Source organism: Myotis yumanensis, unplaced genomic scaffold (genome assembly GCF_028538775.1).
Source record: "Myotis yumanensis isolate MYYU_CA2020_CCGP unplaced genomic scaffold, mMyoYum1.0.hap1 SCAF_15, whole genome shotgun sequence".
In the NCBI taxonomy this organism is placed as follows: Eukaryota; Metazoa; Chordata; class Mammalia; order Chiroptera; family Vespertilionidae; genus Myotis; species Myotis yumanensis.
This window is the reverse complement of record NW_027223766.1, coordinates 24,301,469-24,320,394: the sequence shown is the minus strand read 5'-3', so window position 1 is coordinate 24,320,394 and position 18,926 is coordinate 24,301,469. Positions and strand designations below refer to the sequence as shown.

The 18,926-nt window shown below is 39.2% G+C and overlaps 1 protein-coding gene across 1 annotated transcript in view; it reads right to left on the bottom strand.

Annotated features, from left to right (window-relative positions):
* The window catches only part of TOX (thymocyte selection associated high mobility group box), a 296,399-nt gene that overhangs the window by 13,173 nt on the left and 264,300 nt on the right, over positions 1-18,926 (bottom strand). The window contains exon 6 of the mRNA XM_070392145.1: positions 10,257-10,337. Within this exon, the coding sequence (XP_070248246.1) occupies positions 10,257-10,337 (81 nt within the window). The remainder of the gene's footprint in view (positions 1-10,256; positions 10,338-18,926) is intronic.

The window sequence follows — 18,926 nt, the reverse complement described above, 5'->3', positions numbered from 1 at the left end:
ACAATGAGCAGAAAGCTATCACACTTAATGCATGTTAGTGCATCTTTACTTTTTGCTTTATAGATGTTTTAATTCAAACAGAAGAAAAATCACTCACATTTACCATATTCTCAAAACTATGAAATACATGTAATGGTAAAATTTTTTTATCTCGGTAGCCAATAATTGCCTCATTATCTACTGATCTGGCATATAGAGCTTTAGATACGTAGCTTGCACTTGCATATACACCTGTGTGTATGTAAACCAAACGTACAGAAGTATATATGACATGTTGTTCAGACAATCGTATAATCATCCCAAGAATTACAATAAATTTATAATCACATACATTTGTTTATTTAAATTAAACAACTTAAGGAAATGTACTTAGGCTACACTAGAAATGACTAATCCTAGTGAGTACAGACACGTAGCAAACAGCAGGCTGGCTTCATGGGTGGATAGCCAGTCCTGGCAAGCAGTTCTAGGTATAACACCAACTTCACACCCCAAAGCACATAGTTTCCAAACTGTATTGAAGGGAGTTTGTGGAAAAATAAATATCTTAAAACAGCCAGGTTCCATGAGAGAATGTGTGGAAACAGCACTGGGTTAGAGAAGATTAAGGGGGTGCCTTCCAGCAGGACTTCTTAGAACCTTCACTCTGCGAATCTATGTCTTGAATCTATAAGAACCACAAAAGTCTTCTCTTAATGGGTCACTTCATGGCAATAGTTTTCAATGAGAAATATTGGTGCAGGAAAATTAATAAATCACACACACATAATTTAAATTGGCAAATAGAACACACATTTCAATTTAAATAGTCATGTTTCTTGCCTCAAACTAACTTTTTATTGCCTCACAATGCATAGTGAAATTTCGTGCATCCAGGTACAATATTAAAATAATCATTATTTTATGTTTCCTGGAATACGATTTGCATAGTGAGTTTCATATTCTAGGCATAGGACGGTGACAGTTTCTTGAAGGGTTTAGGCAGTTGGCAGCTTCCCAATTAGAGCCTAGAAGAGCGAAGGTGTAGACATGCTAATGGTTTTCCTCAATGGTGAATCCAAAATAAACAATGAGCCAAATTCTCCCAAATTTCACTTTTTAAATAACAGCATGTGGTCCACCACATTGATGGATGATAGATAGATGTAGAGGTAGAAGTACAGACTTATAGATAAGTAGAAATAGATTGCAACCTAATCTAAGATACTTGATTGCCAACCTTGTGAAGGCTCTTTTCTCCTGGTAAACACAAAACCTTTTGTCTATTCAGCCATTTCTTTGTCATCTATCTTCTCCCGACTAAGGCATGAAAAGATCAGTAATGCTAAACCGAAATAGCAGTAACTTTTAATCACTGGAAGGAATATGGGCAAACTAGCTAAATAGATTTAAAAAGGAATGATTTAGACAATACTTAACCATAATTTGTAACACAGAAGGAGAAAGAATCTTGGGAAGTTATGTGATTTCTCTTCACTTTCCAAGATATTTAATGTGACAAGATAAATAATGTGTCTAGGCATGTGACTGTACATGGCAGGGGTTTTCTCCCTGTTTTCTCTCTTTAAAACGAAGTCCTCCAGTCTTGGACCCCTCTCCATCGAGGAAAGGACCTTTCTTACAATAGTGATTTGTATCTCTGCATCCCATGCATCTGGCACGGTGCCAAGTACACAGAGCACACCAACATGTTTGATGAATGAGTGAATGAGTCTTCTTGAGCAATACTCCACACAATGACTGTTGCCCTTGCTGAGGCTCCTGACAAAGCATGCTGCTCCTCTTCCCAGGCGGGGAGGAAAGATCTGAAGTCTTTGAAACCTTACCGAATATCAGGGTGATAGTCCACTTTCTCCTTTGCTCTTAGCATAAACCACACCCTCCCAGAAGGGATGAGAAATGATCACCCTTAGCTCTGGCCCTTGGTTAGGTACTCTGCTCTTTATTCCCCACTGGATCTTGGGTGGTGCAGGCAACAGAGAAGTTTACTGTGCTCGACTCATATTTTGAGAATTTGCGTCTTGATGTAAAGGTCCACTCATTCAGACAGGGAAGAAAAACCTACTTCTAGCTTCATTTCTGATTAATTCTTAATCAGACTAATACAACAGACCATCTATTAATTAGAGTGCTATTTTATTATTTTGGAAGATAGGAAGAATAAGTTCATTTTCCAGAACAGTGCCATGAATTCATAATCTGATTAAACGGGAATATGAAGAAATCATAAATTTAATATACTCTTACTCTAATTTTCTTCCAATTAAACTATGAGAGCAAGGCTACAATTTTGCAAATTAATTGTATATGAATATCTTTATACCTATCATTCATAACTTAGAACTATTTTCTCATACAGACTAAAGAATTTAAGATTGTTTTTATTTTCAAACACATTAACTACTTTCATTTTAGGGGGTGTGTGCTTTGTGTAGGTAACCTGATAAATGGGATTTTACTACTGTACACACAACTGAAAAATCAACCCTTAAATCAGACATTTTAATGCAAAAATGGTGTTCTGGCTATCAGTTTCTGAATAAGTTCCACTTCCTGTTTGCTTTTGAAACCATTATTCTGAAAGATGTTCTCTATAAGCAAAATGAGGATGCATGTGTGGCAAGAAAGACCATTGGGTCTTCTCAGTGGAATCTTCCACAAGAGATACAACTTTATAAACCTTCAGGTACTTCTTAGGATCCAAGTTGCTGATTATCCAAGATAGTTTTGGATTTACTCAGTATAATAAAGATAATACTGCAGAGTGCATAAATGCCCCCTCTCCCCCGCCCGCCATTCTGGGATAATAAGTGCCATAAAAATAAAAAAAAAATTGACAAAGCAATTGTTATTTAAAATAGCAAAGTATAAATACAAGACATAAAACTCAGTGGAAGCAACAATATAGGAGTTGCTGGACCAAATCAGATTAATCGTCCATCTAATTTGATTCTTGTTTTCAGCACTGACCAATACTTGATGCACTGGAAATTAAAGAAAATTTATGCACCGACTCAACTGTGCATTGTTGCTTCTGGACAGAAAATTTTTCTTGGTCCTTGCCTGTGATTAATTTACACCTTGAAGCATGAGATTTTATTATCTTTAAATCACAGTTTGGGCTTACAGGGCTGCACATTTTATGTTAACAGTCATAAAATGGTCCATCCCATTTTCAAATTCGGACTTAATATTTGTCTTCATGGCATGAATTCTATAAATTACTTCATCCTGTAAAAAGAAATTATGTCTTTTTTTTTGTTTTGAACTTACTGGCCCTTAATTGAACTGAGCATTGTGATTTTTTATGATGGGTCATGGCAACAGATAACTTCTGTAATTTAATTCAATACTGTCCTATACTGTACATTAAAACAAAAACCCAGCTTCCATTGCCCTCTATAAATTTGGTACAAGGTAGAGACAAAACCTCCTCTCTGGTGTGTGACCTTAAAGTCATGAATCTGATGTCGTTTAACAAACCAGAACATATTCGCCCACATGACGTCCCCTTCCAGGTAGGCACTTCTGAGAAGGTGGACGTTTCTTTCAGTAAAGGCTGCTTTTGCTTGGAATACTGGAGAACTTCCCTACTGGATTTCTCTTCAGAGCCTGTGGGACACTGTTTGACAGATCCTCAGACAACTCTTTGTTGTTTGATGGTGCGTTTGATTTTGGAAACGGCTAATAGTCACTTGGAGCCAAGTCTGTGGATTACATTTGAGTGATGTTTGGGGGAAAGAACGAGGTGTGAAAACAATGTAACAAGATTGACTTTCTAAAGGGGCTCGCAACCTTTTCGTGACTGCAGTTCTGAAAGGGGGGTTTCAGGACTCTTTTTGAACTCGGGGAGCAATAATAAAATAAGTTTGTGGCCTCCCAAGGTGACTACTTTGAATCCAACACTCATTTCGAGAATATAAATTCTGGTCCATGTGGTAAAATGAAACCAGTTCCAATTGCTTTAAAGTTATACATTGTTCTCAACGTAATAATTTAGACCCTTGTCTATGGAAAAACTATATATCCTTACGCTTTCCTTCAGAGGCCAACCCCAAGCGACCTTAAATAGCAAGTAAAACTGCTCCAGCCAGGAAGTCCTAGCTTTCAAAACAGCATATATGCTGGGCCCTCAGACTATTCTTAGTCTCTCCTACTAAAGACTCATAAAGACCATTTCAATTTCGAAACCTGTGTAGATGAGTTTTAAAAATATCTAGACCATTTCTCATCTTTATAAGGGGATGTATCCTGAAACAAATTGTTTCTTGTTTTAATGCCACTTACAGTGTTTCTGTACATCAAAGCAGCCTGGCAGACAAATTGAAAATGTGAGCCAGCTACATTTTCAATCATGCACACACTTTTCCTAGTTCTTTGCACACTTACCAAGGACATTAAACTAAAATTAGTAACAGCAACAATAAAATAGCTGGTAAGAATATTAAGTGTTTCCCCGTATTCAGGATCCCAAATCATGCAGCTTATATAGTTTTTTTTATTTCAGCCTCATGGATGTAGGTCCTATGAGCGTCTCTATTTCACACATGAGTAAACCGAGACTTCAAACAGCTGAATAACTTGCATGAAGTCATGCAGCGAGGAAGCGGGAAACCTGGAATTTGAACCTGGATCCACCTGCCCCCGCTGCCTGTGGACCCTCTGCCCTCTGAGGATCCCTCAGTGTGACCTGAGTGGCACTTTCGAGGTCCCTGATGCTCCCCCTTGACGTCCTGTGGAAGCACAGACGTGGAAGATACCTTACAGATCTCCTACGAACCTTATTTATAAACCCTTGTTTCCTGCTTTTAAACTTCTCTATGGAAAGAAATTGTCTACCCAAATAATTCAAGAGTTTAGTAATTAACTGTTCAGATTAAAGTCCTCTGGCTTCAAATAGCATCTTTTTTCTTGTTCTGGAGCCAGATAAAATGGAGCACCAGTAACCCTTGTCCTGTGTTGAATGCCTGCCATGGGCTTGAACGTGCTTAAGTCTTTGTTTTCCAGACTTAGAAATGTCAAACCCTCTCTTCTCAGCTACTATCTTCTGCCCTTTACCTTTCAGTCACTTAGTTGTTGTTGTTTTTTTAACTTTCAGTTTTCGATGACATCTAACATACAGTATGATACTCGCTTTATGTGTGCAAGTGATTAGACATTTTCATACCTTACCAAGTGCTCACCTCAGTAAGTCTAGTACCCGCCCGGCACCACACACAGCTGTTACAATCCCGACTCTACTCCCTCTGCTGCACTTCACATCCGTGTGGCTATTTGGATAACTGGCACTTTGTCCATCTTAATCCCTTCACCTTTTTCACCTATCCCCTAACCTCTCTCCATCTGGCAACCATCAGTTTGTTTTTTGTCTCTATGAGTGTGTTTCTGTTTTATTTCTTCGCTTATCTTGTTTTTGAGAATCCACATACACGTGAAATTGCATGGTATTTATCTTTCTCTGTCTGACTTATTTCACTTAGCATAATTTCAGTCACTTTCATGTCTTTTTCTTCTGAAATCTGTCCAACTTCCCTGTTTAAATTGAATAAATTATTCCAGAGTCTGACCAGTGTTGTGTTTCAACACTCCGTGCTCTGTTCATGGGTCCTTCAATTCCGATGTGTTTGCCCAGCAGGGCGTGGCCTGTGGCTGGGCGGCCTGTCACAGGCTCCCTGTGGCCAGGCCAGGCTGCTGCACAGCTGGGAGAGTGTGGCACAGAGTGATGCTTTCTAGAGTGTCTGCAGGCCCCAGGCTCCTCTGAGGGCACTGGCCTTCTACCTCCAGCTTCCTTTAAGCTAGGGCAGCTGTCCTCTTAGCTGTCTAATATATAAGAGCTGGCATAGACTTTTATTGGAGATAACAAGAGGTTGTAGTTCTAAGATATAAACTGATGAACAAAAATAGATCCAGAGACATAGAAGCATCAAACAGACCGTCAAACCTCAGAGGGAAGGTAGGTGAGGGTAAGGGGGAGATGGGTAAGAGATCAACCAAAAGACTAGTATGCATGCAGATAAGCATAACCAATGGACACAGACAATAGGGGGGTGAAGGCCTGTGCTGGGAGGCAGGAGCGGGTTGGGAGAGGCCAGTGGGGGGAAAAGGAGACCTATGTAATACTTTCAACAATAAGAATTTGAATAAATACATACATACATACATACATACATACATATTTGGTAATCACTCATGATAGAGAAAACCTATAAGCTTTGGAACAAGACAGCAAGGAGTCTGGGTCCTCAATCTGCCACTCTCCTTACTGTGGGCGAGTCATTTAATCTCCCTGCCCAGGGACTGTCTAGAAAATGGGTCTAAATCTTATTTTGTAGGGTTATTGTGATGATTCCTAGGAATTTACATAAAATGCCTAGCACCGTGTGTGACACATAGAAGCACCTTGGTAGCAAGACACTCTTCTTTTTTTTTTATTTGTGTTATTGGAAAAAAAATTCAGTGTCCTTCTGAGGATGTGTCAGCACCATCATTTTGAAGTTATGACAGTTAGAACAGTCATTTATTATGACAGAGCTTTTTTATTTTTGGTAGATTTCTATTTTATTCAGACCTGGAGTCATGTTAATGAATTTGTTGGATCAGATGGTCTAAAGCAGATTTCCACTAAAACATAACATGAAATATTGAAAGGAGAGGGACACTGTTAATCTTATGCCTCAGTTTCATGGTGGAGCCAGGCTGTTTCTATTTTTGATTATGTTCCGTAAGAAGCAGCTAATTTTAGACTGCAGTGGCAAACCTTTCAAGTCCCGTGAAACGTTCTCCTTTGATGTGCTGCATTCAGCTCGGTGCTCTCAGCACCTAGCCCCGTGCCTGACACGGAGCAGGTGTCGTGCAGCCCTGGGCGGACGCGGAGTGCGGCCTGGACTGGAAGCCACAAGCAGCGGCAGACCAGACCCTGCCGCAGATTAGTGAGGGGAGGAGCGATGGGCCTAGGAATGCAGTCTTATTTGGTGGGACAAATGCATTGCACAGAAAGCAAGCACCCAAATATGCAGCTCTGGAGGAGTAAAGCAAGAACTTAAGGGCATGATGCTCCCTGCCTAGCAGAGTGTTTCCTTGGCCAAAGTGACCTCAGAAGAGAGAGTCAGTGCTCCGCCATGGCTCCTGGGACGGGGGGAGTGTAAGAAAGCAGGTCAAACACTCTGTCTGGACCCATGAGCAGCACGGCCCAGCACAAGGACTGAGAGTGGGGTCAGATAGCTGAGGAAATTCATTCACATAAAGGGACCTGCTAGAAAGATAAATCCCATCATGCCATCCCTACTGAAGCTCAGTCAGTGGCTTCCCTTTATTCTGGATAAACCCGGTTCCTTTCAATGTCCTGCAAGGCCTTGGTGAGTGGCCCCTGCCTACCTCCCCAGCTTCACTTCAAACCAGGCTTCCTCTGTCATCAGCTCCAGCTGCATCGACCTCTCAGTGCCCAGAGCCACTTTGTCCCTGAGCCTTTGCACCTGCTGCAGGCCCCCCTCAGCTCCCTCGGGGCTGCAGTTCCTGTCTGCCTCTGGCTCTCAGCTCCAAGGTCACAACTTCAAAGAGGACTTTGCAGTTCATCCTGTCCAATCCCTTGCTTTCTGTCTTTCTGAATGCTTAGATTCTCAAAGATCTTGGTCATTTACTAGCTTACGTTTTCACTCTTGGTCTCCCAGACGAAAGAGAAAATTCCTTAAGTGCAGGGGACGCATTTGCCTGGTCCCCACTGTGCCGTGAGCCTGGCACAGTGTTTGGTACAGATCACATGCCCGGGGGCTGCCAAATAAACGTATGATTGAGTGAATGGGAACATAAACTGGCTGGTGGGTGTGCTTACCTGAAATGGTCACTATCAGTATCATGGAATGTTTTATGACGGCACCTTTAGATCTTTCAGAATAGGGAAATAATTTTTAACATACTAAAAAATTATCACAGAAAAACATGTGCGTAAGTATAAATGGCTATTATTTTCCTTGTGACAACTTAAAATAGAAATGGTTTCTTTTCATTTCACTTATATGTGGTATCTGAAAAAACACACAAATGAATTAACAAAACAAAGCAGAAACAGACTCATAGATATAGAGAGCAAGCTGATGGTTACCAAAGGGGAGGGGCATGGAGGGTGGGTGAGAATCTGATATAATAAAAGGGTAGTATGCAAATTGTCCCCTCCACTGGGAGTTTTCCGGGAGTTCGACCAGGGGGCGGGGCTGGCCAGGGGAAGGGAGGGAGGACCTGGCTGGTGGCAGCAGCAAGTGGCTGTGGGAAGGGAGGGAGTACCCGGCTGGCAGCCGGCAGCTGCTAGGGACCGTACCAGTACATGAAATTCGTGTACTAGGCCTCTAGTAAATACATACATACATACATGCATGCATGCATAAATAAATAAATAAATAAATAAATAAATAAATAAAGGAACTAAGTACTGTACATGTCAGAACAGTCACAAGAACAAAACACAAAATGAAAAAGAAACAGATTTTTACACACTTCCATCTCAATGGGAGAGTAGGCTGGTAAATTTTCTGTACATGCCTACAAGGTTATACTGCAAATATCCACTCCCTTACAACATCAGAGGGCCGCTTTTTCTAACCTGGAGAGGGTGTTTGTAATTTCCTTCAATCTGTATACACACAATAGATGGCTGTACATAAACACACATTCAACAGTTCCAGCAGAATTCCTGCTGCCAAAGAGAAGAAAAACGTCAGAGTAAGCTGTAAAAAATCTGCTTGGGTTTTTAAATGTAGATATGGCAATTCGCAGCATTTATACAAATTGCCGTGTACTGAGGTTTGCAACTCTGAGAATGAATAGTAAGAAAAGTTGCAGCTAAGAGTAAATCTGAGGGCACTTGTTTTGAAAGCAAAGGCTTAGTCAGTATCACAGCATTCTGGCAATCCTCATAGCATTAACCAGAGGGTTTTGTATGGGGTTTGAGGCATTATGGATTGATTTTCTTGGGTGTAAAATGCTCTAACTCTCTATTTAAAATGCTCAAAAAGAAAATTTCATCTTGGATGAAATCTTATTCCACTTTTTTTAAAGTCCTCTTTACATTTTGGGCACATTAGTTTGAATAATATCAGTGTGACTAATTAACCCAATGGCTGGATGGATCTAATAATTTATATCTTATTTTTTTGCTATGATTTTGTACACATTCTGTGACTTCTATAAATATACAGAAATGTGAGATAGTATCAGCAGAAAATATAAATAGCTTCTAAAGGAGTTAGATAAATTAGGAAGTGCTAGTTCTTTGGTGAGAGAGTACAGGAGAGCTAGAAATTTTTAGGTTAAGTAATAAATAGCATGTTTTTCCACAATGTCATGGCTTAGAAGTGGAATATAAAGTTGTATTAGGCCACTGGCACACTGCAATTTTTATCCACATGTATTTCTGCTCTCTTTTCTGTTCTGCATCAGTATATTCAGCATATATTTTCCCCTATAAAAAATGAATTTATATAATTACTTTGGAGTTGTTAGAAGGACGATGGCTATTTGTGGATAACAGAGAAAGTATTCTTCATGGGTGAATAAAATGAATTCCAGAGCCCCAAGGCACACTGAACCAAATAACAGCCAGATTTAGGCTTGAGATGACATAACACCAAGCACCTATAAATACAGCCCCATCTCACTGAGGTTGCCTCCCTGAGAAATCTATAAAGGGAAATACATCTTTAATAACCTGAGACCAAACAGTCAACTCTTGAGTATTTATAACAGAAAGGACTAGAGTTTAAGATATTTTAAAGCATAAAATATTTTTAAGTGGCATTTTTCAGTTTCAGATGAAATAATGCAAACATTTTTTGGGGGGAGCGAGGACTGGGGAGGCCAGCTTACATCCTAATGATGCTGTAATGAGGCTCAATTTCAACAGTTGGTATCTCCTCAGCAAAGGTCAATGGACGGGGTACGAAGCGGGAGGCAATTTAAGAGCAGGATGCAGAGAAATAGAAAATTGGCTGAGGATTAAGGATGCGCTGTGACTAATCCACAAAACCAATAATCCACAGGTGGACAATATTTCATAGAAGGCTCGGAGGATACTGCTCCGGTCTTTTAGGTATCAACACATATTTCCATAACATACAGCTATATCGCTTTGTTTAGGATTTACTTTTTTTCCCAACAAAGAAGATTGTGCAGAAATGCTAAAGTGATCTTTTATGCCTTTAAATGACCATCACGGTCTGCAATAAGATGGCCACAATCCGACACAATACCACACAATAGCACGTTACCTTGGATACAAGGCTGGCTCTGTATGCTGCTAGTTGCTTCAGGTACTCTTTCTTTGCAGCCTCGGTTTTCTTTTTATAGACCTGTAACAACAACAAAGAGTCTTAAATTAGAAAGTGCATCTGCTTTTGTTCCCAGAGATGTACAATGCAGAATGATAATTGCATGCACACACATGCACACTTACACACACAGAAACACACAATTATATTATATTAATATTATATTATATATATATATATATATATATATATATATATATATATTCAAAGATTGTGTTCTGTTCCTGAAACAGATTTTTAAGAAGCATGACAATAGGCTAGATAAGAAGAAGATTAACAACAATAAAATTTTCCATTTTACATAAAGCATATGAAAGGATTTATCTGGTTTACTTTGAGAGTAGAGGTAGTTGGCTCAGAAAGATACGATTGATGAAGGTTCCCAGGGAAACCACACACGAGTAAAGAAGCCATTCACATTTATATATGAGCAGATAATCCTACAGTCCATTCTAACCCTGATATATACGTTCCATGCTCAATATAAAAACAAGGACAGAGTTTAGCGATGACCAATGATGTCCAATAAGTAAATCAAAGGTATTGGAGCTGGCAGGCTCATCACTATTTAAAAATTTTGAGCCTTAAGGTTCTATTTCAAAGCCTCAGGAATTGGCGATAGAGGTCACAGACACATTTGGGGGTAGGATGGGACCCTGAGTGGCCGAGGACTGCGTGCATGCCCTGCCCTGCAGCCTTCTCTGGTCACGTCCTTTCCAATGAAAACACTGATGACATGGATCTGTGGACTCCTCATGGTGAAAAGGTAAAGATGTTCAGAAATGAATTTCAGTTTGCAAAAGTTTTCATTTCTCAGAGGGGATCATCTTGAAAATAAAAGTAAAATCCTCTTAAATTGAGCAAAAGTACTGAAAAAAGACTTGCTGCTATTCGAAAGGTCACCTCGCTAAGCTAAACGGAAGGAGTCATTAGAATCGAAAATGAAAGATTAGCAAAGTGAACACACATGGTTGTCTGCTACTATTATGTCAATTCTTTCAAGCCTTTGGGAATCATTTTTTAACCATCTTTTGAAATCAGCCTTAAAGAGCAAACTCTTTTTCATCATTGACTGTGTAAACAGAAGTGTATTTTTATCAACAACTATTTTAAATTTCCCACATCTTGAATTTTACAGCAGGGAAGGAGGTTTGGCTAATATTTTTCATGCTGAACTCAAAAACAGACACAGATTAAGGACTTAAAAGTGGCTTTGGAATTAGTCCGACCAAATATCTGCCAAAGTTGGCAGCAGAGGTCAATTTATGGTGCTGAATGCCGAAGAGGGTATGCGGAGCTCAGTCCCCAACTGTGAAATTCAAGATCGAGAGAAATATTATTTACTCATGAATATTTTAATTAAAGGAGAACATTTTACTTAAGGTAAACAATTGACTGACCTTGTGAACAGAATTATAAAGGTCCCTATGAAATAAATGTGCTCTTCTTTTAGGCAGGTCTGCAGCCTAGACTTTTATTCTTGGCATTGTGATGTAATGAAAGGCAATTTAATAAGACAATTAGGAATTCATACAATATTACCATATAATCATTGTGCCATCCTTACTAAAAATGAAACTCAAGAGACTTAAAAGTTGTTTTTTTTTTAAAAAATAAATAAACCAATAAATTCTTTGGCTTAAGAACAAGAGTATTCCAAATTTAGTGAGCTAATTATTGGAAGTCAAATGCAGAGTCTTTTTTGGAAATTTGCACGTGTAAACAAATAACACTAGGGTACAGCAAATGCCTTTGAATAATATGACCCACCCATGTATATGACATGCCTCGTTTCAGCCACAATCAGAAACCCAAAGCTCTCTGCTTTTTATTGATTTGTTTTCACCTTGAGAGACAGATCGCTGTTTCTAGTCTTTTCTTCAACCATCTTCTTCGAGACATAATTTATAATTAACGAGCTTAAGCTGACAATGTTTACATTTACGTTGAATACCTTAAAATATTTCTAGAGGATTTCTCTCCCACACACATAGAAATCCTATTTAGGACTTTAAAGCAAATATTTATTAAATACTGTATATTGTTGATGGTTGTAATGCATTTGAATGCTTGAAGCACTTATGTTTTTTTTAATATGCTACTCCATCTGACCCCCAGGCAGCTAACTGGGGTGGGCTTAACTTCCAAAGGCAAAGAGAACACACCCACAGCATTGCCAAAAGCATGATTTTCTTAGTAGCAGCAGATTCAGACAGGTGGCCAGATGGCCTGATCGTAGCATCTATCCTCGTTCTTGCATTCGGTTTCTACTGAAACAGCAACAGTGTGACTAAAGTGCTACCCCAACACCTCACAAAGTGTTAACTTTCCTGAAATTTGTTGATTAACAACCATAGGAGAAAGGTGGCTAGCAATGTATTTCAGGCTGAATATGTAACCCCTGGTTTCACTTGGGGATCGATGTTGTTACGAGATGCCTGACTAGCATTCAGAGTGCCCTGTTTTCTACAAATGGCTCCCTATTGGCTATTGATGATTGGCTATGTTGGATCATCACACAAGTGCCTAAAGACCACTTTACTAAAGAGAAAACTCATCACTTCATGTTACGTGGACTGATGGATCCATTCTTTCCCGAATAACTGCAGATATTCACAGGCAGGATTCAAAGGGCAGTAATACCAGGAGGTATATGTCCATCATTGAGTTTAAAGGAGAGTAGCCCAGATTGGAATTAAAATCTGAGTCAAGTTTCCTCAACAGTAGTTTGGGCCTCCACCTTTGAGAACTTTCTAATAGTTCCAATATTATACTATATGTCTTCCTAACATTTTATGAGAATGCTTTTTCAATTCCATATTTGTTGGAAATGTCTGAAGAAAGACCTCAAATGTATGAGAGAATGATAAAAATATGTGCATATTCAACATATAGGTGAAGTGGGGAAATTCTTACTTTAGAACATATTTAAAAATCATCACTAAAAAATTTCTCAAAAATGTTTCAAAGCACCCTAGCCATCTCGGCTCAGTATTTAGAGTGTTGGCTCATGGACGGAAGGGTCATGGGTTTGATCCTTGTCAAGGGCATGTACCTTGGTTCCAGGCTCAATCCTGGTGCCGGTAGGGGCACGTGCAGGAGGCAACCAATTGATGTATGTCTCTCACATAGATGTTTCTCTCTCTCTGTCTCTCCCACTCCCTTCCACTCTCTCTAAAAATCAATGGAAAAAAATATCCTCAGGTGAGGACTAACAACAACAAAAATGTTTCAAAGCCTCTGTTCACGGAGGGAGAAAGTCTATTTACTAGTAAAGAAACCAACAATGGTGCTGACTGCCTTTGGCAATGAACAACCCACGGCGGTGATCAAACCTTCTAACCTAGGAGGATGGGTCTGATTTATATCAAAGTTAAGTTTGGGAAAGAAATGGTCTCTCTCTCAGGGAAAGACAAATATTTTAAAGATATGTGATTCATACAGTAAATATTAGTACTCAGTTGAGCTACAAAATGGCTTCCAAATGGTCTACAGCTGTTTGAAATAAAGTGCAAAGTTGGCCAGATGGGGATTTAAATATCATAATACATCATTTATCATTTTCCCCAGCTCATCCAAACACTTTTGAATTCATCCTGTCCTAACTTAGTTATATGCTGTGGTTTGTTATTCTAAGAAAGCTACCATATCCGATCTAAGGTTTGCATCTCAGTGGTTAAACTAAAACATATATAACGGCTAAACTAAAACATACGTAGATAGACATCAAATAGCATTTCTACAGAATCCGTATCCTGTTCATGTAATCTAGTGATTCACTGAATCATTTTTGAAATGCTCTAAATACCAGCAGTACACATGTTTTCACAGGCTAATCATCCCTAATTGAAATCAGCAGTTCAATATGAGTGACTATAATAAACTCAACAAGAAAAAAATCGAATACACTCTGTCATTGTACTCTTTAACTTTCTGGTCTTTTCCCAAACAATCCATCCAACTAATACAAAAAAGCAAACTCTTATAAATACCACTTAATTCCTTCTTCCTTCCTTCTTTTCTGCTCAGGCTCTCAGTTAATCTCTAGTCATACTTTATTTCAATGAAGCTTTTATAGTAATAATAAGAAAAAATATATAATTCTTCCAATTTTGTATTCTTCTCAAACACTATAAAAAATTAAAAGACATTTTTTGGAGGTTGACTTCAAATGCAGTTTTTTTACGGCACTACAAGTTCATATTTATAGAAAATGCTTAGAAATACAGTTATGGATTAGAAATAATAATTTAGCCACCAGTCCCTGCCATATCCTTTAGAAATTAATGTTTGTAGCTCCTTTCAATGCTGTTATTATTTAGGACAGTTAGAGAAAGTACATTTATATTTTATATAGAACTCAGTCCTCAAATGCAGTTAAATTTCCATCTTGTGTATATTGCTCAGCATTTTCCTAAGCATTCCAGAACTCAAAGAACTTTAAAAAGTAGTATTCAGAGGACTGAAAATATTATACAATGTGAGAAAAATCTTGCTATCGATTCTTTTTTGGAACATCTGAATCCATCTAAAAGGCCCACATAATAATGCTGTGATCTGTTTCTGGGATGGTAGGTATCAGAAACAAGTTCCTTTTCCGTTAAAAATAAAAAGGCTACAAAATATATCTGTTTATTTATTAAATGAGGATGACTGGGGCAAGTATGATGTCATTCATTTAACAATATATTGAATGTCTAATATGTGTCTGGTGTGGTGTGGGGCACTGAAACTATGGATTGAAAATCAGCATTAAAAATATGCCTCTGTTAAAAAAATAAATTAAAAAATATGCCTCTATTGTATGCATTTTTTTGTTAAGCACTTTATATATATATTGTGTTTAATTCTTTCAACAAGAATGTTTAAATGGTATTTATTATCCCCATTTCACAAATAAGAAAACAGACTAGAGTGGGTAGTCATTTTACAGCAAGTATGGCAGACCCAGGGTGGAAAACAAATTGATCTGGTTCAAAGTTCTACTTTCGTTTACTCAGGGGCTCCTCCTAGTGGCGAGACAACTCCCTTGATGCCTCTCAGACATGACAGCAGTGGCCTGATCTCTTTTTTACAGCGGAAGCCCCAAGATACAGGGCAGTTCCTGGCACATAATAGGTGCTCCTGGGGATTCATTATTGAGGATATAGTCACTAGTCTCAGCTTTTTTCTTCTGTGAGTCATGATAAGCATGAGTGCTCCTAAAAAACTACTAAGTTGCATCTTCCACATCAATGGAAATAGAGGATTTGATACACAGATACACAGCCCCACCAGCCCAAACATTTTTACCAAGAATACATAAAGCGCCACTGACTTGAATAAGTGTTTTGTTCAAGTTTTCTCCCTAAGAATGTCATGAAAATTTCGAAGTGAAATGTTTACCCCTAAAGGAGCATAGGGTATTTCTGTATGTGGACACGTATGTGTATGCCACATGCAATAATCCCATTTATGTACCAACCATTATGTGTACATACCTGCATCTTAGAAGGAAAATATGCTCACCATTTCATGTAGTTTTAATCGCTCAGTTTCAAATTTTTATGACTATGAACTTTTCTTAGTTTAGAAAATGAACAATTATTTTACATATCCTTTACTCCTAGTTTTAAAAAAAACTGGGAAAAGGCATACTGTTTATAAGGAAATGGGCAAGATAAACACGTGTGAATGCTATATAGTGCAACAGGACTTTGGCTAACCTTAAGTCTTGTTGACATAAAATCCAAATGTTACCCTAAGATAAGGGGGAAAGGGAGAAAAGGGAAATGGTGGCAGCACGTAGAGAGTGGGTGTGTGAGCACCAATGAGGAGTAAATGATTGGATTCCGTGGGCTCGGAGGATTTGTCAGCTGCCTCATAAGTATAATTCTGGCTCTTCATATCCCTGCTGCTTCTAATTTAGCAGGACAGGCTCATAATTGAAGCAAATTAACTATTTACACTTGCCACTTGTACCAGGGGAAGAGGACACAGCAGCGGGAAAGCATGAGTAGGAAATTACATTCTTCCCACTTGTGTCAGATCTCCCCTTATATAAACACATTAACAGCAATTTCATGAGGCGTCAAACATAGGAATAAATACGGGGGGATAAAATAATGAGGTGTTGCTATTGAGCCGAACCGCTATTGCGAATATCCTTGGATATGAATTATGCATCCTGAAAGAAGGCATATGTTACAGTATTCAAACAGTTCCCTGCAAGCGCTCTCTGCTCATTAGGCTCTGGATCTCAAGGTAAATCTACTCTCCTCTTCCATCCACCACATCACTAGCATTTACAAAAATACGCTCGCTGGGCCCCGTGGGCTGTGGTTTCTCCTGACTACATCAAACTCTGAGCAGGCCTTCCACTCCATTTTTAGCCTAACAGCATGTTTATTTAGTTCTTTGGCTGGAGCTTTAAAGCCATTTAATGTAATGTAAACAAGAACATTTTGTTTGTAATTTGCTAAACGTATTACAGCCCGACTGTGTCTCCAATTAGGAACTTAAGGTTCATTTAGTCATTTACATCTGGTTCTGATTTAAGGTGACTTTCCTTTTCCACTTACGAGCTGACTTTCCCTGGCTGAAAAGGACCCAAGAACCCTTTATAGCTCTTTGGACCAATCCCTTCTGCTTCGAAGCTGGACGGACCCTTTAATTGAGAAGGGCTTGATTTGTTCTCTGTTGTCCCTGCGGACCTCAGATCCTAGGCTTCGATGACCAGAATCAGAGGATCCAGAAGGAATGGAGATGACACAGGAAATTTAGCTGGAACCTCATAAAAAAGATGCTGAGGGTTGCCGAAACTCCAAGGAGTACTAACATAAAGGGCGTGATACTGTCACAGCATTGTTTTTCTCCCTCTGTAGTTCCAGGCAGTGAAAGAGAAGTAGCAAAGACCAACATCACAACCACACTTATGTTTTATTTCCCTTTCTCCATCTGGTGCCTTTTAAACAACTTAGCATGCTTCTGAAATGGGCTCTGCATTGTCTTACGATTCATTAGCATTTAAAACTTCCGGTTGGCATCCCAAACACAATTCTGCCCCCACCCCACATTCAGTGCCATCTCCCCAAGTATTTAAACGGAGGGAGTTCTGATACGTGAAGGTTGTTCAGTGGCTTGGGTAGGAACGAGTCACAAGGGATGTTTTGTGTTCCTGGAGGGTTTTTATCGCTTCTTTCAGCTTTCTTGTGAGTTTTCTTCTCTGAGAGATGCTTCACAGGGACCAAAGTCCATATAGTTCTGAAAATAAAGACCTGCGCTCTGCAGCGGCCTGTCGGATGGGTCCGCCCGCACTCCACAATGAGGCAGCGTGTGATGTATGCACACAGCGGCTCTATTAGTCATGTTCCCTCCGGCTGCTAAGAAAACGTTCAATTGTAATCTCACTAATGGTTGTTTTCCCTTAAATATTATAATTTTCAGAGCCCCCTAATAAGCCATCAATAATTTTGTCCATTTCCCCCAGTTTGTGTTTCTCTTTGTGGCTGTTCCTAATTGTGGGCTATTATGACAACAGGATTTTTGAACAATGGTGGCTCATGAAATCCTAGCTTCCTGCTTGAACCAGCTGCCTCCACCATGCCGGTCGCGTCACATGGGGCTGTTGTGTATAACATGCGCATTTGTCCTAAGTTTTGAAGTTTAACGGTCTGCCTCTCATCTGCGCGAGCAACATGCCTTTACAAATACATAGCAGCCTGCGTGCTCCCCAATTTGAATACTGAATGAGAGTAAAATACAATTAATTTAAGTTTGAAACAGAGATATTACATTATGTTGGCACAATGTGTCAACATAAAGGGAAAGAACAGGTGGTAATACACCATAATAACACTTCTGGATATTTTGCTGAAATTCTCTGGATGCTCAAATGTGCATCTTAGGAGGGCATATTCGCTTTGCTGGCAATTCCTGCAAACTGTCAGGGAAGGGCTGCCATGTAACAGCAGAGCCGTGGCCCGTCGATGCATATGCTCTCCGTTGTAAGCGCCGTGTCTGATTCCACCTATTGGACCCTCTTTCTTCTTGTCCCTGGGATGGGCCTGCATTCTGTGTGTCGTAAACCCATACTTTTTTAAACCACTGGACTTTGATTATGGAGTTGCTTTATAATACCCATTGAGTTATATAAGGTTAACCATTATTTAATTTCATCCTTTACTTATAAAACAAATTCTCCAAAAGACCCTCAACTATTTCCACTAAGAGAGAACCCAAAGTTACTTATTAGGCTTGAAATAAAATTCAGAAGAGAAAGAGGAAAACATTTTCCCATCGTATGTCAAAGCTTTAAATGATCATTGTGATCACATCTCTATTAGAAAGTTTCAGCCCCAATTTTGAGAGGCAGAATGGGGCCATGGGAGTAATTTCTCTTTTTACCATGACAGTCAAAAATAGTGACTCTTACATTCTTTGGGTCTGTAATTACCTTATACCAGCGATTTTCAAAGGGTGGGCCACAAGAATTTTAAAACATGCAATACCTGACTATTTAGCCAGGGGCACTGACCACGTTCCTTTAGATTGTCAAATTTCAAAAGTATCAACAATCAACATAACACTAGCCATCCAGTGTGAATGAATCGAAATTATACCTATTTTTTT